Raw genomic sequence first — 19542 nt, 5'->3', positions numbered from 1 at the left:
CTCTTCTTCTTTATTACAACCTTCTTTAACAATATCAGCAAAACCCGGTTTAGATATCCATCGCTTGTTAAAAATAAACCTCCCCTTTCTCAACATATTCTCATTCACAAATCGTAGAAAGAGGGGCCTATGATCGGAGCCAACTCTCTCCAGGTATTCAGCTTGGACTCTCGGAAACATCTGAAACCATGCTGTATTCCCTAATGCTCTATCTAACCGACATTGTACCCACATCTTGTTACGTTCCCAAGCCCAGGAAAACTTGTTTCCAAAACTCAGATCCTTCCCGTAAGCGACAATCACTAATCATGTTCCTAAATGGAAAGAATGTTGACTCTGCCCGTGTTGGTCCACCAAGTTTCTCAGAATTGTTGAAGATCTCATTCAAGTCTCCTACAACTAGCCAAAGAGAATCTATGAATGTACCAATGTTTACCAACCTGTCCCACACAACTTGTCGATGTTGAACAACTTGATCCCCATAAACGCAAGTGATGAAAAAGCTGAGCGATCCCAGTTTAACTTTTGTATCAATGATGCGTTGGTCTGAGCTAATGATCTCAACCTCATAAACTCCCTTCCAGAATAAGGCTAAACCACCACTTAAACCAACAGGATCAACAATGTGTGCGTGCTCATATCCCAACGACCGCTGCACATTGCTGACGTGAGAACTGGAGTTTTTAGTCTCCAGGAGGAATAGAAAATCCGGGAAATGTTCACGACGCATCTCCCGTAGAGTAGGAATTATCAAGGTGCCCCCAACCCCTGGCAATTCTAGCTCATAAAACTCATTGGGGATTTGGCGGTTCCTCTCTCGGAACCACCTTTAAATGTGCACGCACATTTGGCATATTTGGATGATATTAAAGCTTCACCCGTAGCTTTCCTCTTGGATGTAATCCCTTCTTCTTCTTCCAGTAATTGATTGACCTGCCTAGTACCAGAGTTGTCCTTCAAAGCCTGAGCTCGCCGTTTCGACTGGTTTGGTCTTCGTTGTTTCTTACCATTGGTAGTTTTGATTCCTGTAGAACAAGCTGAAAAGCTTGGTCTAAGATCCATAGAACCAAAGGCTACAGTAGGAGCAGAAGTAGAGGAATCCGACGGTGAATGTACCTCCTCAGAGATACGTGAGAAGACCTTTCCAGTTTTCATGGCTGGCACAGAATGCCTTTGTGATAGTGAAGAAATAGATGTAGCACCTTCAAAATAAAAAAAACTAACCCTTTGCCTTTGTCGACATTCGTTGTGAATGTTGGTGGAGCTTCCAGTCTTAACAGAGTCCTCTGACCAGTAGAGTCGTTCGCCAGGTCCCAAACTGATTGACGAACTCTCTCAATATGTATCTTCTTTAGTGATGGATCCGCCACTGACAGGTATTGTCTCATCTCATCAATAACTGCTTTAGCAATTTTTGGCTTTCCCGAAACTGGATCGATCCCCACATCCTCATCAGTTAAAACTCCAAATAACGGATCATTCTTTCATATTCGTGGTAACAGCCTAACCGGGATTACAGACGCTTGTTTCACCCCTCCCGTAGCAACCACTTGCCGGTTTGAGCGATTCAGAGGACACTGGTCCTTGTCATGAGTTAATCGCTGGCATTTATAGCATCTGCATCTGATCCTTTCATACTCTATTCCAATCTTAACAATCTCTCTTGATGGAATCTGTAGGTCTCTAGAATTCTTCAGTGGTTTACAGACATTGAAAAGAATCTGTACACGAACATAACCTTTGCTCATAGGTTTTAAAGGATCAAAAGCCACATGAGTAACTTGTCCAATATGTGAAGCGATTTCTCTAATCGCCTCCGCAGTATGATGATTCACTGGTAGGTTACGTAGTCGGATCCAGATTGGTAGAATCTTGAGATAATCATCTGGAGATTTTTCTACCCATCTTTCCAACGTAATGCTCCAATCATTAAAATTCCACGCACCCGCTTCCAGAATTGTTGAGAGCTCAGCTTCAGAGTCAAAAATAAACTGGAGCCTATCATTTGGTAAAGCTATACCTCGCGCTCTGTTGTACACTCGCCACAAACGAGACATCTCATGAATCAATCGAGATAGCTTTTGGTTCTCCGGACACAGAAGTCGCCCAATGATGCTGCATTCATTTCGTACACTCGAACTGAATTGAGGTAAGTTTTGAAGAACAATCGGTTTGTCATCATCTATCAGCATATCTTGTAAGGTTTTGTCTAATTTATACTCCATCTGGTACCACTAGGAATTACCATACCTCTGAAGTCTGAAACAGAAGACAAAAAACCAGAATTCTGACGACAGCGGCTTGAAAAACTCGAAATTAGGTTAAACTAGCACCCGAATCTTCAAATATTTTGTGAATATTTAGTGGGAAACAGAAAAATCTTGGCAGAATCCGGCAAGATACAGTAATTCTTCCAGTAAACAAAATCTTTTTTCAAGAGTTGAAACCCTCTTTTTTGGAAACATGTTTAACGAAATAGATATCAAAGTAATGTAGTATTTGTTTAATTTTGACAACATTGTTCATCAAATATATGGATAAAAGTATCTTATAAATTAGATAGTTACCTATTAAATTAGCATGATAAATAAAATTTATATCATTAAATTTATAAATATATCTTGTTAAATCATATCATATTGTGATAAATTTATTATTTATATGTGGATGTGGTGTTTATTTTTTTTATAATCAGATGCTAATTAATAATTTTTAAAATAAATATCTATTCATACAAATTTATTCATTATATCATATAGAACATAATGACCAGTTACGTTACGTATATAACAAATAATTTCCGGCGAAGTCTATCTCCATTACATACTGAAGTTGAAGCTTTCCTTTGGGCGATGCGCTGCATGATCGGGCATGACTTCAGAGAGGTGGCTTTTTATACTGACTGCTCAGACTTGGTGAAGATGGTGTCTTCTACTTCCGATTGGCCAGCGTTCTCGGCGTACCTTGACGACATCAAGACTGATAGGGAGGAATTCTCTTCCTTTTCTTTATCTTTAATTCCTAGAAATGCTAATGTAAGGGCGGATTCTTTGGCACGCCAAGCGCGTACATTTCCGCACCAAGTTTTGTTTGTAAACGATTTTCCTTCCAATTGGCTCGTTTGAGCTGATCTGTTGTTGACAAAAAAAAAAAAAANTTTAGTTTCATGTTTTTATTTTCAAAGAACATATCACGTATGAGCATTTACACCGTGTGGAAAAAAATGGAGCAAGTGCGCGTCGCAGTTTAGGCTTTATAAACATACACGACGTCGTTTGAACTCTTCATCTTCCATTTTTCCTGTAGCTTTTCCCGTATTTGTTTTTTGGTTTCTTCCCAAAAATAAAATCAAAAATGAGATTTCTTATATTAGTAACGATCTTAATAAGCTTCTTCTTCTTCACAGTGACTCCAATCTCAGCCAAATTCTATACCAACGTATCTTCAATCCCACCGTTACAATTCCTAAACGCAACGCAAAACGCGTGGGAAACGTTCTCAAAACTCGCCGGTTGTCATATCGGAGAAAAAATCGACGGTCTCTCCAAACTCAAACGATACTTCCACCGTTTCGGTTACATCTCCGCCGCCGCCGTCGAAAACTGCACTGACGATTTCGACGACGTGCTCCAATCAGCGATCGACACGTACCAGAAAAATTTCAATCTCAAAGTCACCGGAAAACTTGATTCCTCCACTCTCCGGCAGATCGTGAAACCACGATGCGGGAATCCGGATATGATCGACGGGTTTTCGGAAATGAACGGCGGAAGAAAGCTCCGTGCGACGGAGCGGTACTCGTTTTTTCCCGGGAAGCCGCGGTGGCCGAAACGGAAACGATATCTGACCTACGCGTTCGTTACGCAGAACAATCTGACGGAAGAGATCAAACGCGTGTTTGCACGCGCTTTCACTCGCTGGTCGGAGGTGACGCCGTTGAATTTCACGCGCTCCGAATCACTCCTCGGAGCTGATATAGTGATCGGGTTCTTCTCTGGTGAACATGGAGATGGTGAGCCGTTTGATGGAGCGATGGGGACGTTGGCTCACGCTTCGTCTCCTCCTACGGGGATGTTGCATTTAGACAGCGACGAGGATTGGTTAATCTCTGACGGTGGAATCAGCCGTCGGATTTCGTCGGTGACGTCGGTGGTGGATCTTGAATCGGTGGTGGTTCATGAGATCGGTCATTTGCTAGGGTTAGGTCACTCGTCGGTGGAAGACGCGATTATGTTCCCGGCGATTTCTGGTGGTCATCGAAAAGTGGAGTTAGCTAAGGATGATATTGAAGGGATACAGCATTTGTACGGTGGGAATCCGAACGGAGACGGTGGTGGTGGTGAGAAGAAGAGTAGCCGTGAGCGTCAAACTAGCGGTGGTGATAGCTTGCGTCGGTGGAGAGGGTGTGTGTTTAGCTTATCATTGGTTGCCACGTGTATTTTCTTTATTTGTTTTTAGACACTATGACATTATATGCTCCTTTTATTTTGGGGTCAATATTCTATTTTATTTTTCGTTGTTTTTCTAAAAGTAAATATTCTATATGATTGGTTTGTGTCCAACATTGGTTGTGTACTTTACCAAACTGGTTATCAACATTGGTTGTTGTACTTTACCAAACTGGTTATCTAAATATTCTAAATCGACAAAACTCGCTATATTTTGGAGTTTATCAACTATCAAATTTAGGACAAAACTGTAAATGCAGATTCTGGAATAACTCGCTGTGAGGAACAAGTCGTTGTGCCGAACAGAGCGTTGTGCCAATTAGGAAGCTGCATTAGATCACAGACGTTTGAGTTGCTGACATGGATGTGTAAGCTGACGTGGCAAAACGTGAGTGGATGTGATGATGTGTCAAGGAAGGCTGCTGACTTGGCATTGAAGATAGAGACAAGATTGTACTTGGAGATATGGAAAATATTCTCTGCGATAAATAAGGAAAGGATAAGCTTGAGCAACAAACAGTTTCCGTTTGCTTGGAGATATGAAGAATATTCTCCGCAAGAGTTAAGGAATGGATAAGGCTGAGAAACAAACAGTTTCCTTATCCCGTGATACTTGGAGATTTGCCTTCTAGGGTTTTTCAAGTCGTGTATATATATTCTAGGAGTAGTCCACGAGCCAATTTGAGCACTCTAGAATATTGATACAGTTGTAAACTTCGAAGCCACAAAGATAAGGCTTAGAAGGTGTGTTCCCAGTTCTCTGTGACGTTAATCAGGGAGGTGATTAAGTGCACAGAGAATTATTTTTATTTCTCTTAGATCTACACTAGTGAGAGTTTAGATAGAAAAGAGAGAGGGTGAGTTTTATTCTCTTAGCTAAAAAGAGAGAGGGTTAGATTCATTCTTAGTCGGGATCAATCCTATTGGGTAGAATAGGTTGAGTAAGGGCCGAGACAAAATTGTATCATTGTGAAGATAAATTTTGTTAATAAGATTGAATAGAAAAGCGTTGGCTTGGCGCGTTCCAAGTGTAAATCAGTGTGTTGTGTGTCTCTATACCCTTACAATTGGTATCCGAGCGGACGCCTGGTAAAAGAGCTGGATATCTTTTCAACAGGTGAGATCTTGAGACGAGGTATGGAGAATCCACAACAGTTCGTTGATGAGAACAATCCGTTGATGCTTGACGTTGAACATTATCATGATTGGAAAGCACAAATCAGACAGATGATTCAGAGTTGTGATATGGAAGCCTGGTTCGTTGTTGAAAATGGATGGTCACTTTCAACACTTACGAACATGAGAGGAGAAACTGTAGTAAAGCTATGTAAGCTGTGGACAGCTGAGGAGAAGTTAAAGGGAAAACAGAACGCTGAAGCGTTATCTACTATTTTCAGCTTCTTGCCAATGGATCTGTTCGCGATGGTACAAGAGTGTATGTCAGCGAACAAAGCTTGGGATATTTTGGAAATCTTCTCTGAGGAAACCAGAAGGGTGAAGAAGAAAAAATCTGATGTATCACCATCCTGTCATTTCAACAGTCAACTAAGCTCCCCGTGTCAGGAAGTTGTAGTGCTGAAGAAGGTATATATAAGAGTTTTGTCAAAGAATTTCTCAGAAGCTTATCACATGGATATCTTTCTCACAAATCTGATGGTAATGGTGCTTTAAGTTCTGATGAACAGATGGTTGATCAGTGTGTGAAATTAGTTCAGACAGATGAACTGCAGATGAGAAAGAACGATCAGAAGGCTGAGGAATCATTCACTCTGAAGATTGTAGAAACTCAGACGTCTNAGTAAGGGCCGAGACAAAATTGTATCATTGTGAAGATAAATTTTGTTAATAAGATTGAATAGAAAAGCGTTGGCTTGGCGCGTTCCAAGTGTAAATCAGTGTGTTGTGTGTCTCTATACCCTTACAATTGGTATCCGAGCGGACGCCTGGTAAAAGAGCTGGATATCTTTTCAACAGGTGAGATCTTGAGACGAGGTATGGAGAATCCACAACAGTTCGTTGATGAGAACAATCCGTTGATGCTTGACGTTGAACATTATCATGATTGGAAAGCACAAATCAGACAGATGATTCAGAGTTGTGATATGGAAGCCTGGTTCGTTGTTGAAAATGGATGGTCACTTTCAACACTTACGAACATGAGAGGAGAAACTGTAGTAAAGCTATGTAAGCTGTGGACAGCTGAGGAGAAGTTAAAGGGAAAACAGAACGCTGAAGCGTTATCTACTATTTTCAGCTTCTTGCCAATGGATCTGTTCGCGATGGTACAAGAGTGTATGTCAGCGAACAAAGCTTGGGATATTTTGGAAATCTTCTCTGAGGAAACCAGAAGGGTGAAGAAGAAAAAATCTGATGTATCACCATCCTGTCATTTCAACAGTCAACTAAGCTCCCCGTGTCAGGAAGTTGTAGTGCTGAAGAAGGTATATATAAGAGTTTTGTCAAAGAATTTCTCAGAAGCTTATCACATGGATATCTTTCTCACAAATCTGATGGTAATGGTGCTTTAAGTTCTGATGAACAGATGGTTGATCAGTGTGTGAAATTAGTTCAGACAGATGAACTGCAGATGAGAAAGAACGATCAGAAGGCTGAGGAATCATTCACTCTGAAGATTGTAGAAACTCAGACGTCTGTTCAAGGTAATGAGGGAGTACTGATTAAGAAGCAGTTCAGAAGTCTGAAGGGTGTACAACGTCAGCATCAATCTTCATCATCCAGATCTGATGCAGAGAAAAAATCTCAGAGTTCTGAATATCAAGGTTATGGACACTTCCAATCAGAATGTTCTAGACTTAAAAGAAGAAGCATGTTGAAGTGTTACAACTATCAAGGCTGTGTTTATATGAAATCTTGTTTGACATGGAGTGATATTGATTCAGCCAAAGAAGATGATAAGAATCAGAAGTCTGTTTTGAAGCCTAAAAATGATGTGGCTGGCTTATCTGTTGAGAAATAAGTCATCGCTCTGTCTAAGGATCTGATTCTGCAGAAGAAGGAGAATTATAATCTGGTGACTAAGAAGAAAGAGCTGCTCTATCGAGTCTTCAATATTGAGAAATTGTTGTCTGAGGAGAAAGTTATTACGTCGCTGTTGAGACAACGTCTTGAGGTTCAACTAAAGATTAACAAGAGGCTGAGTAAAGGAGCAAAATATCTGGATAAGCGGCTGGTCACTCACAAGGCTACAATGATTGCAAACTGTGGTATGAAGAACAATGGAAGAAACTCAAGTGGTGACACAAGTGCAGTGAATGGGTCAATAGTGCTGCAAAACAGAGGTGGTGCTGTCAAACGAGCGTCTGACTTCAACCTGCAGAAGACTAAACAGATGATTGTTGTGAACAACCTGAGAGGGAAACTGCGTCGTTGTTGGTATTGTGGTGTGATTGGTCATATTAATGTTGATTGCTACAGATTTAAGAATCGTGTAAGTCAACTATTAAGCGAGAAGAAGTTCCACAATGTTGGAAGAAGAGGCAATCAAGTCTTCATTATTAAGAATGATATGTATTGTTATAGTGGATCTTCAAGTACCACAATAAACAATGGTTTACACCTCAAATCGATGAAAGAAAAGACAAGATCAAAAGTTGAGACAAGGATGTGGAGTGTCGGAGTTCTGAACAAGAGAACATGTCGATGTTATTATGCAAGTCAGAGCTTCCACAAAGCGAACTGTTTCAAGTGTCTGGATTGTACTATACCACTCACGCATCTGAAGGAAAGTCACAAAATGTTCGAAGATACAGGCGAGTAAACATCAAGAAGCGTGACATGAACTATTATGTTTTCCACACTGTTGATGGTCAACAGACTGTTGTATTGAAGAACTATGGTTGTTCAAGGTACATGACTGTGAATCATGGAAGGCTATACAACTTTGAAGCAGGCTCAGCTGACAAGGTCACTTTTGGGGATGAAGTTGTAGGTACAATCAGAGGCGAAGGTGCATCTCAAGGTAAAGACCAGCCCACTATGGAATCTGTCTACCTTGTCAATGATCTAAAAGTCAATCTGATTAGCATCAGTCAGTTGTGTGACAAGGGTTTAGATGTTACCTTCACCAAGGAAAGATGTCAGGTGGTTGATGAGCGCGACAATATTTGAGTCCAAGGACAGCGCTCTGATAATAGCTGTTATATATCGAAGTCTTCCAATCCACAAACAAAAGAGTTCAATCAGCAGTGTTCTATGATGTCTAGAGACATGATCTGAAAAGGTGTGTATTAACTAGCTGTTGTCAAGTGTAAGCTGTTGCACTCAAAAAATTATGAGAATCACTTCCATCAAGAAGCTGCTGGAAGGATTCAGGAGGGTAGAGTTGTTGTTACACAGAGTTGTTTGGATGCAGTTAGTGGCATTGCATGTCAGAGCTTTGCAAATGGAGTTAAGTTGAAACATGGGCAAAGCTACAGAGGTGGCTACTAGGTCTATAGATGTTATTGCAGATCAGTGCTTGACTGATGAATTCAGTGTGCTGAAGGAACTTTGTTGTCTGTGGGTGACGATTGTGGAAAACAAAAGTTGGACAAGTTGGAAAAGTTGTGGAGCACAAGGCACGATTGGTCGTACAAAGCTCTAAGGAGAGTTCGCTAGACACAACACATTCACTTCAACACGAGATGATGAAGTATTTATATACTGATGCAAGTATGCCAAAAGTTTGATCAGTGCATATGAGTTACTGAGAAGTGGAGATGAAGCCACACAAGGGCGGATCCACATTATAGAGTGTGGGGTCAATTGACTCCCCATTAATTTTTTTTTTAAAAAATTTAGTTATACATGTATTAGTGTCAACCCTTACGGTTGCATTCTTATTCACCCACAAAAAAATAAAATAATAAATAAATAAATATTTGGTGGACTTTATCTTTAGTGGCCCATTAATATGCAAAACAATTAATCAATTCTAACTAAATAACACACAAACCCTAACCTAATAATACCTAGATTACGTGAGCAGTTTTATTTCTTGTTTTGCCTTGCTTCAACTTCTCTTCCTCATCGTCGACAACATCGTATCTTAATTCAACCAAGTAAGTCAAATTTTCAGATCAAACTATTGTTTTTTTGATATTGTTCTAAAAATATATTTCAGAAAAAATATATGTGGTTTTCACAAAAAAACATAAACTGTTAATTATTTATGTAGATTTCAATGTTTTTTTTTTGGGCTCTAAGACAAGTAAGCGAACATAGGTTCTAGTTACTTTTATGAAGGCCATTGCGTTTGATAGCTTATTAGCTTAATTAGTTTTGATTTACAGTTTTAAATTATTAAAAATTTATTCTTTGCAAAATTGTTTTGATTTCAGGAAAATGCATGAAACTATGAGAAAGTTTTTGAAAAGGAAAGATCCATCTCCATCTTGCAGTAATTTAGATGATCTGCCATGGGATCCTGCTGACCGAAAAAAATAAAAGATTATCATCCAAATCAAAGAGATGAGGTAATTCGTAAATATTTGGTTAGAGGTCCTTGCCAACCCCGAGGTTATAATTTTGAACAAAAAGACATAGGAGGTGTAATGTTGCTTGGTTTGATATGTTTCAAAACTGGTTAGAGTATAGTGTGGAGAAAGAAGCAGCTTTTTGTCTATGTTGTTATGTGTTCAGAGATAATGCTGGTAAGGGTGGAAAAGATGAAGCATGGAGCACTGTTGGTTTTACTTATTGGAATAAGTTTTATAGAGTTTCAGAGCATGCTGTATGTGGTGTTCATAAAAAAACAGTAATGAAGTGTGAAAACTTGATGAACCAAGGTCAATCTATCAAACATGCTTTTCAAAAGCAAGCTGATATTACGAAGAATGAGTATCGAGTTCGGTTGAATGCTTTAATTGATGTTTCTAGATACTTGTTGCGACAAGGGCTACCTTTTCGTGGTCATGATGAGTCAGAAAAGTCTATGAATAGAGGAAATTTTGTGGAGCTCTTGAAATTCACTGCTGAACAAAATAAAGATGTGAGTAAGGTTGTTTTAGAAAATGCTCTTGGAAATAATCAAATGATGTGTCCAACGATTCAGAAAGATATAGTGAACTGTTTTGCAGAAGAGCTAGTTAAATCTGTTATTGAAGAAATGGGTCATGATATTTTTGGCTTATTGGTGGATGAATCAGTGGATGTTTTAAATAAAGAACAAATGGCAGTGGTGTTTCGTTTTGTTGATAAAAGAGGGATGGTCAAAGAAAGATTCATGAGTAGTACGCATGTGAGTGATACAGCTTCATTATCTTTGAAAGCTGCTATTGATTCTTTGTTTGCAAAATATGGATTGAGCATAAAAAAGGTGAGAGGACAAGGTTACGATGGGGCTAGCAATATGAGAGGTGAGTTTAACGGGCTAAGGGCATTAATTTCTAAAGAAACCCCATCAGCTTATTATGTTCATTGTTTCGCTCACCAACTTCAGTTGGTTGTTGTGGGAGTAGCAAAGAAACATTTTGATGTTGGAGATTTTTTTGATATGATTTCTTTGTTGGTAAATGTTGTGGGAGCTTCATGCAAAAGAAAAGATATGATCCGAGAGAGTTATAGGAAAAAATTGAAGACGGAATCAATAATGGTGAAATTAGTACTGGAATAGGGTTGAATCAAGAGGTGTCTCTTAATAGACCAGGGAATACCCGTTGGAATTCGCATTATAATACTCTATTGCGTTTGATTGAGTTATTCTCATGTATTGTCGAAGTGCTTGAATACATTGAGATTGAAGGTGCAGAAGACTTGAAAAGACGTCAAGCATGTGGTCTCCTCAAGTACTTTCATAGCTTTGATTTTGCATTTTATTTGCAAATGATGATATATCTTTTAGGACTCACGGAGAACTTGTCCATGGCACTGCAAAGAAGAGATCAAGATATATTTAATGCTATGGATTTGGTAAACTCAACTAAAAGACAGCTTCAGAAGTTTAGAGATGATGGTTGGAATTCTCTCATGAATAGAGTTTCTTCTTTTTGTGAGGAACATGATATTGAAAAGGTTGACATAGAGAAAGAGTTTGTTGACTCAGGAAGACCAAGAAAAAAAACAGGAGTTTCAAATATGCATCACTACAAGGTCAATTGCCTATTTGCTGTTTTGGATTTGCAGCTCCAGGAGTTCAACGATCGTTTTAATGAGGTGAACACTGAATTGCTTATTTGTGCTTCTTCTTTATCTCCCATTGATTCGTTCACTCAGTTTGACCACTCAAAGTTGATGAGGTTATCTAAGTTCTATCCAGACGATTTTACTCATGGGGAGTACATATCTCTTGAACAAGAATTAGATATCTACATTAATAATGTTCGAAATGATGAAAGATTTACTCATTTGAAGTCTCTTGGAGAACTTGCTCGTATGTTGGTGGAAACTCGAAAAACATGTCACATCCTTTGGTGTATAGGCTGTTGAAGTTGGTTTTGATTTTGCATGTTGCTACTGCAATTGTTGAGAGATGTTTTTCAGCGATGAAGATTGTGAAGACTCATCGACGCAATCGGATTGGAGATCAATTTTTGAATGATTGTTTAGTTTGTTTCATCGAAAAAGATGTATTTTTATCTATTACAAATGAAACTGTGATGAAGAGATTTCAGGATATGAAAACTCGTAGAGTGGTTTTGTAAGATGTTTTTATATTTATCTTAAAAAAAAAAATTAGTTATGTTTTGACTCCAGTAAAAATAATCCTAGATCCGCCACTGAAGCCACATCCATGATTGTAAAGTATCACACATGCGAGCTGCTAAAAGGATTGTCAAGTATTTTAAAGGCACATCCAACATAGGGTTGGTGTTGACGAAAGGAGCTAGCAGAAACTTGAAGAGATCTCGCTCTCTAAATCATCGTGAAGGATCTGGTGGCTGTTGCCTTCTGAGAACAAATCTGATCTTCTGCTACGCTCAGAAGCTTGTCAAGGTACCTCGTTCAATTTTTAAATATGAGGTTAATGCCTTGGGAACCTGTTTTCATCACCTGATGAGAATCAAACAATTGAGAACAGCGTACGGTACATTCTTAGACCTTGCATCAATGTTGTGTGATAATCGTTTGTTTGTTAATATTGTTGTAGATCATGTGTCACATACTAAAATTACAATTATAGGATCCTGAATATTAGTTTATTCATAGATTAGTTGTGGAGAAACTGATAAGTAATAGTACATCAGAGTATTGATTTGCGAATTGCTGATTTGTTTACAAAACCATTGGACTTGGATCAACACATGATTCTGAGAAAAGTCATTGGTGTTTATGGGATCTAATATGTTCTGTGAGTTGTGTTGATCAGATACAGGGACATACATCAGAACAGGCCATGGAATTCCTAGAATGTATAAAAGAGCAAGACTCTGTCTAAACGAAGAGTCAGTGGAAAACAGCTGCCTGTCATGCCAATTCATATGGGGGATCTTGTAAAACGTTGTCGTGAAGGAGGAGGTCAAAGAGCTGAGGAGTGACATTATTATGCATTCCATTCTGAAAGAAGTACCAGTTGTTTGTAATTTTAAAAAAAAACAACAGAGTAATGTGGCTGGTACGTCTGCAACAGAGCCCTGAAGAATAATAACAAGGGAATGCACAAATATCTGCGGTTGAGAAGTCAAGTGATATCGCTGGTAGAAATCAGGAGATTCAGCTCATGATCATTCATATCATCAAACTGTGAAGATCATTCATGTCTGTTGGATCTAAGCTCTAAGGTAGTGTATCATGAAAAGTCAAAAAAAAAAATGACTTGATACAGTCCTGTCAATGCACTCTCCAAAGGAAATTCCAGCTGCCTACTTCACGTTGATGGTGAACCATGAGAATCAAAGGCATGCCAGAGCGAAAGACTAGCCACTGATCATAGAGCTGTTCTTTGAAGATTCACAAAAGGTTGTGGTAGTTTCTGGTGAAGTCCTGAACAGGTGGTTGGCACACATCACAGAACAGATCTCAAGGTATGAAAGCCTCTTACTTTAAGAAATAAAAAAATTAATATTAAAGTACTCTTGATGGTCTATTGCTTTTCTGGTTCCCTCATTTCCTGTGATTAACAATGTTTGGATGTCTGAGGTTGTGTATAGAAGGCTGAAAAGAAAACAATGTGTTATAGAATCAATGTTTTGTAGTTAAATTTATAAGATTGATTGTTGAAACACGAGGTTGATTGTAAATATTGGTGATGAGAAATGTTTGTATGTTTTCAACAAGTGTGCACATATGTGTGTGTGTTAAGTGTTTCAGGTTTAAGCTTACTTGTTTCAGCTCAAAGGAATAATCATGACTCTCTAAGAGGTAAACTCCAGAGAGCAGCAATGGATCAAGGGTCTAACATCTTGAGTGATGGATTGATCATGGAAGTAACATCAAAGAGCTGTGTGTTCATCTAATTATTTGGGTGAAAATAAGTGTCCCATGAGTACTGAAGGGTTGGAAGTAGCAGTTACTGCAACCTGGTTCAAGTTGTGAAAGAGCCTCAGAAGATTGTTGTTGAGTCATCATGCGTCTGAGATGATTCGAAAGACTGATACTCAGTTTGTATCGATACAATGAGTATAGTGTCAGTTCCATGATACGAAGGAATGGAGCTACCTCTTCCAGAGGATGATGAGTGTTCCTAGACAGAAGATTGTGCTCGCAAGTTGTTATCATGTCAGTACAACATGTGGTCGTTCATTTGAGTTCCATCTTTGATCAAAGTATTTGATGCAAGGGACTATTACCAGAAGATGGTTTGTGCTATGAGGCAAGTGTCTATGTCCCACCAGCTGTTTGACGTGTGCATTATTGTCTGTATCACCAATATATATTCTCCAAATTCTGTTTCACCACGGGTCACTACGTCCAAAGCAAGGGTCTGTTTTATCTTCTACAAGTGAATCTAGAGAAGATGTCATCTTGCGGTTAAGGAAGATTATGTAGAAGTGTGTGGATGCTTCAGGTTCTTGAAGCCTACAGATGGATGACAAGAGATCAACTCATTCCTAATAATCTGCAGGGGCAGCAGATTGTAATGAGATTTTTGGTTTAGGTGTCTACAGGAACAACATAGATGTGATGCTCTGGTCATCATCGTACATGCATGTTTGGACAATGTTGTGTTAAAGAACAGACGACTGTGTTTGCTCTCAATGATGCTGAATGCAACTGTTGAGTTTCTCAGGAATGTGTTTGCGTTGAAGACTTGCTTAAGAGAAGGTGTATGAGATTCTTGCACTAATCTGTCAACTGCCAAGGGGTTTGATCAAGACAGTGAATGTTCCCTTCAAAGAACATGGATTTTATGAAGTCTCACTTATGACAGATTCAGAAAGTAGAACATGCCTTGCTCATCTGTTTATAAGGGCAACACAGTTCTATGTAGAATCGATCGAAGAAGCTGATTTGAATGCAAGGATGAAGGAGATCTACAGTGAAGGAGAGGTTTGAAATAATACACAAGAGACCGTTTTTTTCTGGTAAAGCTTGTGTATGGTCACCTCTTTACTGTGATTGAATCAAAGTGCTACTTGTTGTTCGAATTCTTGACTAACAGTGTCCTATTGCTCAACATCCAGTTGTGGTTGCAAGGAGGGTCAAAATGCCTACAAACATGAAGCTGTTCCAATAGGTGTCGAGACTAATCATCAGAGTGCTTAAGGATGCGAAGCACTATTAGCATGTAAGTGATTCCCATAACTTAGTATACTGTTGTGATATATATGTTTGTTTTTGAATTAGTTGATCACTCAAGCTGGGGGAGAATGATTCTGGTTCTGGTTTTTGTTTAACGCCTAATGATAAGGAGTTCTGTACTTATGGGGGAGAATTCGTCTAGCTACTTGGTTTAGGGGGAGAATCATTGTTTATGGGGAGACTTAATTGACTAAGTGGTTGATCTTAGGTTGTTAATGATTAAGAATATGCCAATTGAATAAGTCTGATTAGAGAGCTATTAAGACCTTGGTTTCCGCTGCAGCCCGTTGGGGTTTCTGCTTGTTAGGTTCTTAGTTCTGTGTGAACAAGCTGTTGATTGGTTTTGCCAGATAATGATTGTTGGTTTATCTAGTTGTTGCTTGTTCTGTTTTTGGCTTGTGTTTGTTGGAGTGTCTTTTCAGGTTGAACCAGAGAGATGCTTGAGTATCAAACTCAGTAAAAAAGGGGGAGATTGTAAATGCAGATTCTGGAACAACTCGCTGTGAGGAACAAGTCGTTGTGCCAATCAGGAAGCTGCATCAGATCACAGACGCTTGAGTTGCTGACATGGATGTGTGAGCTGACGTGGCAAGACGTGAGTGGATGTGATGATGTGTCAAGGAAGGCTGCTGACTTGGCATTGAAGATAGAGACAAGACTGTACTTGGAGATATGGAAAATATTCTCTGCGATAAATAAGGAAATGATAAGCTTGAGCAGCAAGCAGTTTCCGTTTGCTTGGAGATATGAAGAATATTCTCCGCAAGAGTTAGGGAAAGGATAAGGCTGAGAAACAAACAGTTTCCTTATCCCGTGATACTTGGAGATTTGCCTTCCAGGGTTTCTCAAGTCGTGTATATATATTCTAGGAGTAGGCCACGAGCTAATTTGAGCACTCTAGAATATTGATACAGTTGTAAACTTCGAAGCCACAAAGATAAGTCTTAGAAGGTGTGTTCCCAGTTCTCTGTGACGTTAATCAGGGAGGTGATTAAGTGCACAGAGAATTGTTTTTATTTCTCTTAGATCTACACTGGTGAGAGTTTAGATAGAAAAGAGAGAGGGTGAGTTTTATTCTCTTAGCTAAAAAGAGAGAGGGTTAGATTTATTCTTAGTCGGGAACAATCCTATTGGGTAGAATAGGTTGAGTAAGGGGCTAGACAAAATTGTATCATTGTGAAGATAAATTTTGTTAATAAGATTGAATAGAAAAACGTTGACTTGGCGTTCCAAGTGTAAATCAGTGTGTTGTGTGTCTCTATACCCTTACAAAAACTATCGAATTTGTTTTAAAGTCTTTCAAGTTCGCCGAAAATGAAAAAAAAAAATGTTTTACAAGTACCACAAAGGCACAAATTGTTTATGATGTAACATTTTACATACGTAAGTTGGTTAGTCCAATTTTGTTTGAAAATGAAAAGTCCAGTTTTATTCCACGTACATCTTTCTAGTGTTTAATGGTGAATTCGAAAGTGGACTACAATCATCAACGATCGTGATTTTGAACATTAGTATATTATTGTGAATCAAATAAATGGCAAATTAGAAAATAGAACTTTATAATTGTTGCGGTCAATTCACTTAAGGATGTTCAAATTCAAATTTGAGTAATGGAATCAAATTCAAATTTGAGGATGTTCTAAAATTGTTTGTATAAAAAACTAATGCTGATCGTCGCCCAATGGCCAAGCTATACGGGTTTCTTGGAAAAAACTAGGTTCAAATCGGGATTTGGTGAAAATGGTTATAGAGGAAATATATTTGTTTTTCTTGTTCTCAACATTTTGTTTTTTTTTTGCAAAAAAACTTTTTATAGGTAAATCTGATTGGCATATTTTCAAAATTAAAGATTGTGTTTTAAGAGGAAACAAAAAACGAAATCATAAAAAAAACACGAAATCGTATATACATATAAAAAACTTCATAACAAGATACTAACCAATCACCATCGTTAGAAAAGAAACTAACCAACTTCTAAAACTAATCAATAACAAAAATCAAGTTCTTTCTTACCGTTTGTCGAGCAATGCCAAACCTATATAAGCAAATAAAGGCCAACGTACTTCTCATTGTCTCCTATATATACAACAAGTATTGATAAGCAAGAAAATTTTAATATCTCCTTATACCCTAAACAAAAAAGGTAAAATGACTTCTATTGTTTATGCGTTTAAGACTTTGTGTCTGCTGCCTCTCTTGTTCATCGCTGTTGCAAGTCGTCCGACCGTTAAACCAAAGGTTTTCAACGTCAAACGCCATGGTTCGATACCGGACGGAAAAACTGATAACACCGATGTATGTACACAACAATTTTTTTAATTTAAATTTTAATCACCAATTAGTTTTGAGATAATAATATATGAATATTAACACAATTACAAACATATATGACCAATATAATAACAAAAAGATAACTATCTATTTTTGTTATTTATATAGTTTAATAATTAATCTATGTTATTTTTAATGGATACAAAATTAGGCATTTATAAGAGTATGGAGCCGTGCATGTGGAAGGAGAAGTGGAAGTAGTAAGATCTACGTACCGAAAGGAAATTTCTACCTTGGTGGTGTAGAGTTTGTGGGTCCATGCAAAAATCCTATTGAATTTGTTATTGATGGAACTTTGTTGGCTCCTGAAAACCCTAGTGATATTAAGCAAGATACATGGATCAACTTTAGGTACATCAATGATCTATCTATCTCCGGTTTTGGTACACTTGACGGTCAAGGAAAAAAGTCTTGGCCACTCAATGACTGCCACAAAAACCCCAATTGTCCTAAATTAGCTATGGTAACATTGCTAAAACTTTTTCACTTATGGCCTCATATTCAAATATATGATTATTATTTACTTTTAAAGCATATTACATAGTGTGTGATATGATACTTATACAATGAAAAAGTGATTTAATGATTATTTATTATACACAATTTTATTAATGTTTGTACTCATTATATATATATATATATATATATATATATATATTAGAAAGTAACAAATCTTTTAATAAATTCAATTTTTTTTTTCATAGACAATGGGATTTGCATTTGTGAACAACTCAAATATCAAAGACATAACATCACTCAACAGCAAAATGGGACATCTCAACTTCTTCTCGGTCCATTACTTTAACATTACCGGTGTCACTATAACAGCTCCCGGTGATAGTCCAAACACTGACGGTATCAAGATGGGTTCATGTAGCAACATTCAAATCTTTAACACAAATATCGGTACTGGAGATGATTGTATCGCCATTCTCTCTGGAACCACTAATCTCAATATCTCAAATGTCAAATGTGGTCCCGGACATGGGATTAGTGTCGGAAGCTTAGGGAAGAACAAAGACGAGAAAGACGTGAAAGACTTAACGGTGAAAGATATCATTTTCAATGGTACAAGCGATGGTATTCGGATCAAGACTTGGGAATCTTCAGCTTCTAAGATCCTTGTTTCAAACTTTGTGTACGAAAATATTCAGATGATTGATGTTGAAAAACCGATCAACATCGATCAGAAGTATTGCCCTCACCCACCTTGTGAACATGAAAATAAGGTTAACTTTTTATGCAAAAAAAAAGGCTTCATTTTCTTTTCTTTCATTACAAGCAAAAACAAACAATACAACTTGTGCTTCTTTCTTTCAGGGTGAGTCTCATGTTCAAATCCAAGACGTTAAGTTAAAGAACATATATGGAACATCAAAAAATAAAGTGGCAGTGAATCTGCAATGTAGCAAGAGATTTCCCTGCAAAAATGTTGAGCTAATTGACATTAACCTCAAGAATAACGGACTTGAGGGTGGTCCTTCCACTGCAAAGTGTGAAAATATTAACGGTTCCGCAAGTGGTAAGATGGCTCTTCAACATTGTCTTAATTGATTCGACGGTCGATTAAAACAATGACGATGTGTTGTCTATGATATTTTCATTTATGTATAATTTCCTAATTAATTGGTGAATATGATTATGTTTTCTCTTATAACCTAAATTCCAAATCTAATCATAAATATGTACATGTTTTCTGATAACTTAATGCCAGGAAAAAGTTTATCCGGTGTTAGAAGACAAAAGATTCATACAAAAATATTTAGAAAACTTAAGAGAGTTTTGAGATCTAAAACAAAGCATAATTGTTTTCTAAGTAGGTTTAGTGTAGTTATAGGAAAAAAGTTGAACCAGGTCAACCTGAGAACTAAAATTGAGCAATTGAATAAACATATGAAAATAAACTTACTTTTTATTCTAACTTTAACAAACACGGTCTATCTTTTGTTTCATAGTTTAGAGCATCTCCAGTTCATCTCTATTTTTTTCTCTATAAATAGAGACAAATATAGCAATCTATTTTAGAGGCAAATTTGCTCCAACCCACCTCTATTTTCACCTCTAAAATAGAGATTGCTATTTTTTC

General features: G+C 37.9%; 2 protein-coding genes and 1 pseudogene across 2 annotated transcripts; all 3 read left to right on the top strand.

Moving 5' to 3' along the window:
• On the top strand, positions 3211-4651 carry LOC104787155 (metalloendoproteinase 5-MMP-like). The gene has a single exon (XM_010512683.2). The coding sequence runs from the start codon at positions 3355-3357 to the stop codon at positions 4456-4458; it is 1104 nt and encodes a 367-aa protein (XP_010510985.1). The 5' UTR covers positions 3211-3354; the 3' UTR covers positions 4459-4651.
• On the top strand, positions 9918-12088 carry LOC109132871 (annotated as a pseudogene).
• On the top strand, positions 17274-19010 carry LOC104789358 (exopolygalacturonase-like). Its single transcript, XM_019245532.1, has 4 exons — positions 17274-17420; positions 17608-17919; positions 18161-18685; positions 18777-19010. Exons 1-4 carry the CDS (start codon positions 17274-17276, stop codon positions 19008-19010), a joined length of 1218 nt encoding a protein of 405 aa, XP_019101077.1.

Source organism: Camelina sativa, chromosome 5, assembly GCF_000633955.1.
Source record: "Camelina sativa cultivar DH55 chromosome 5, Cs, whole genome shotgun sequence".
Lineage (NCBI taxonomy): Eukaryota > Viridiplantae > Streptophyta > Magnoliopsida > Brassicales > Brassicaceae > Camelina > Camelina sativa.
This window is presented reverse-complemented; position numbering and strand designations above follow the sequence as displayed.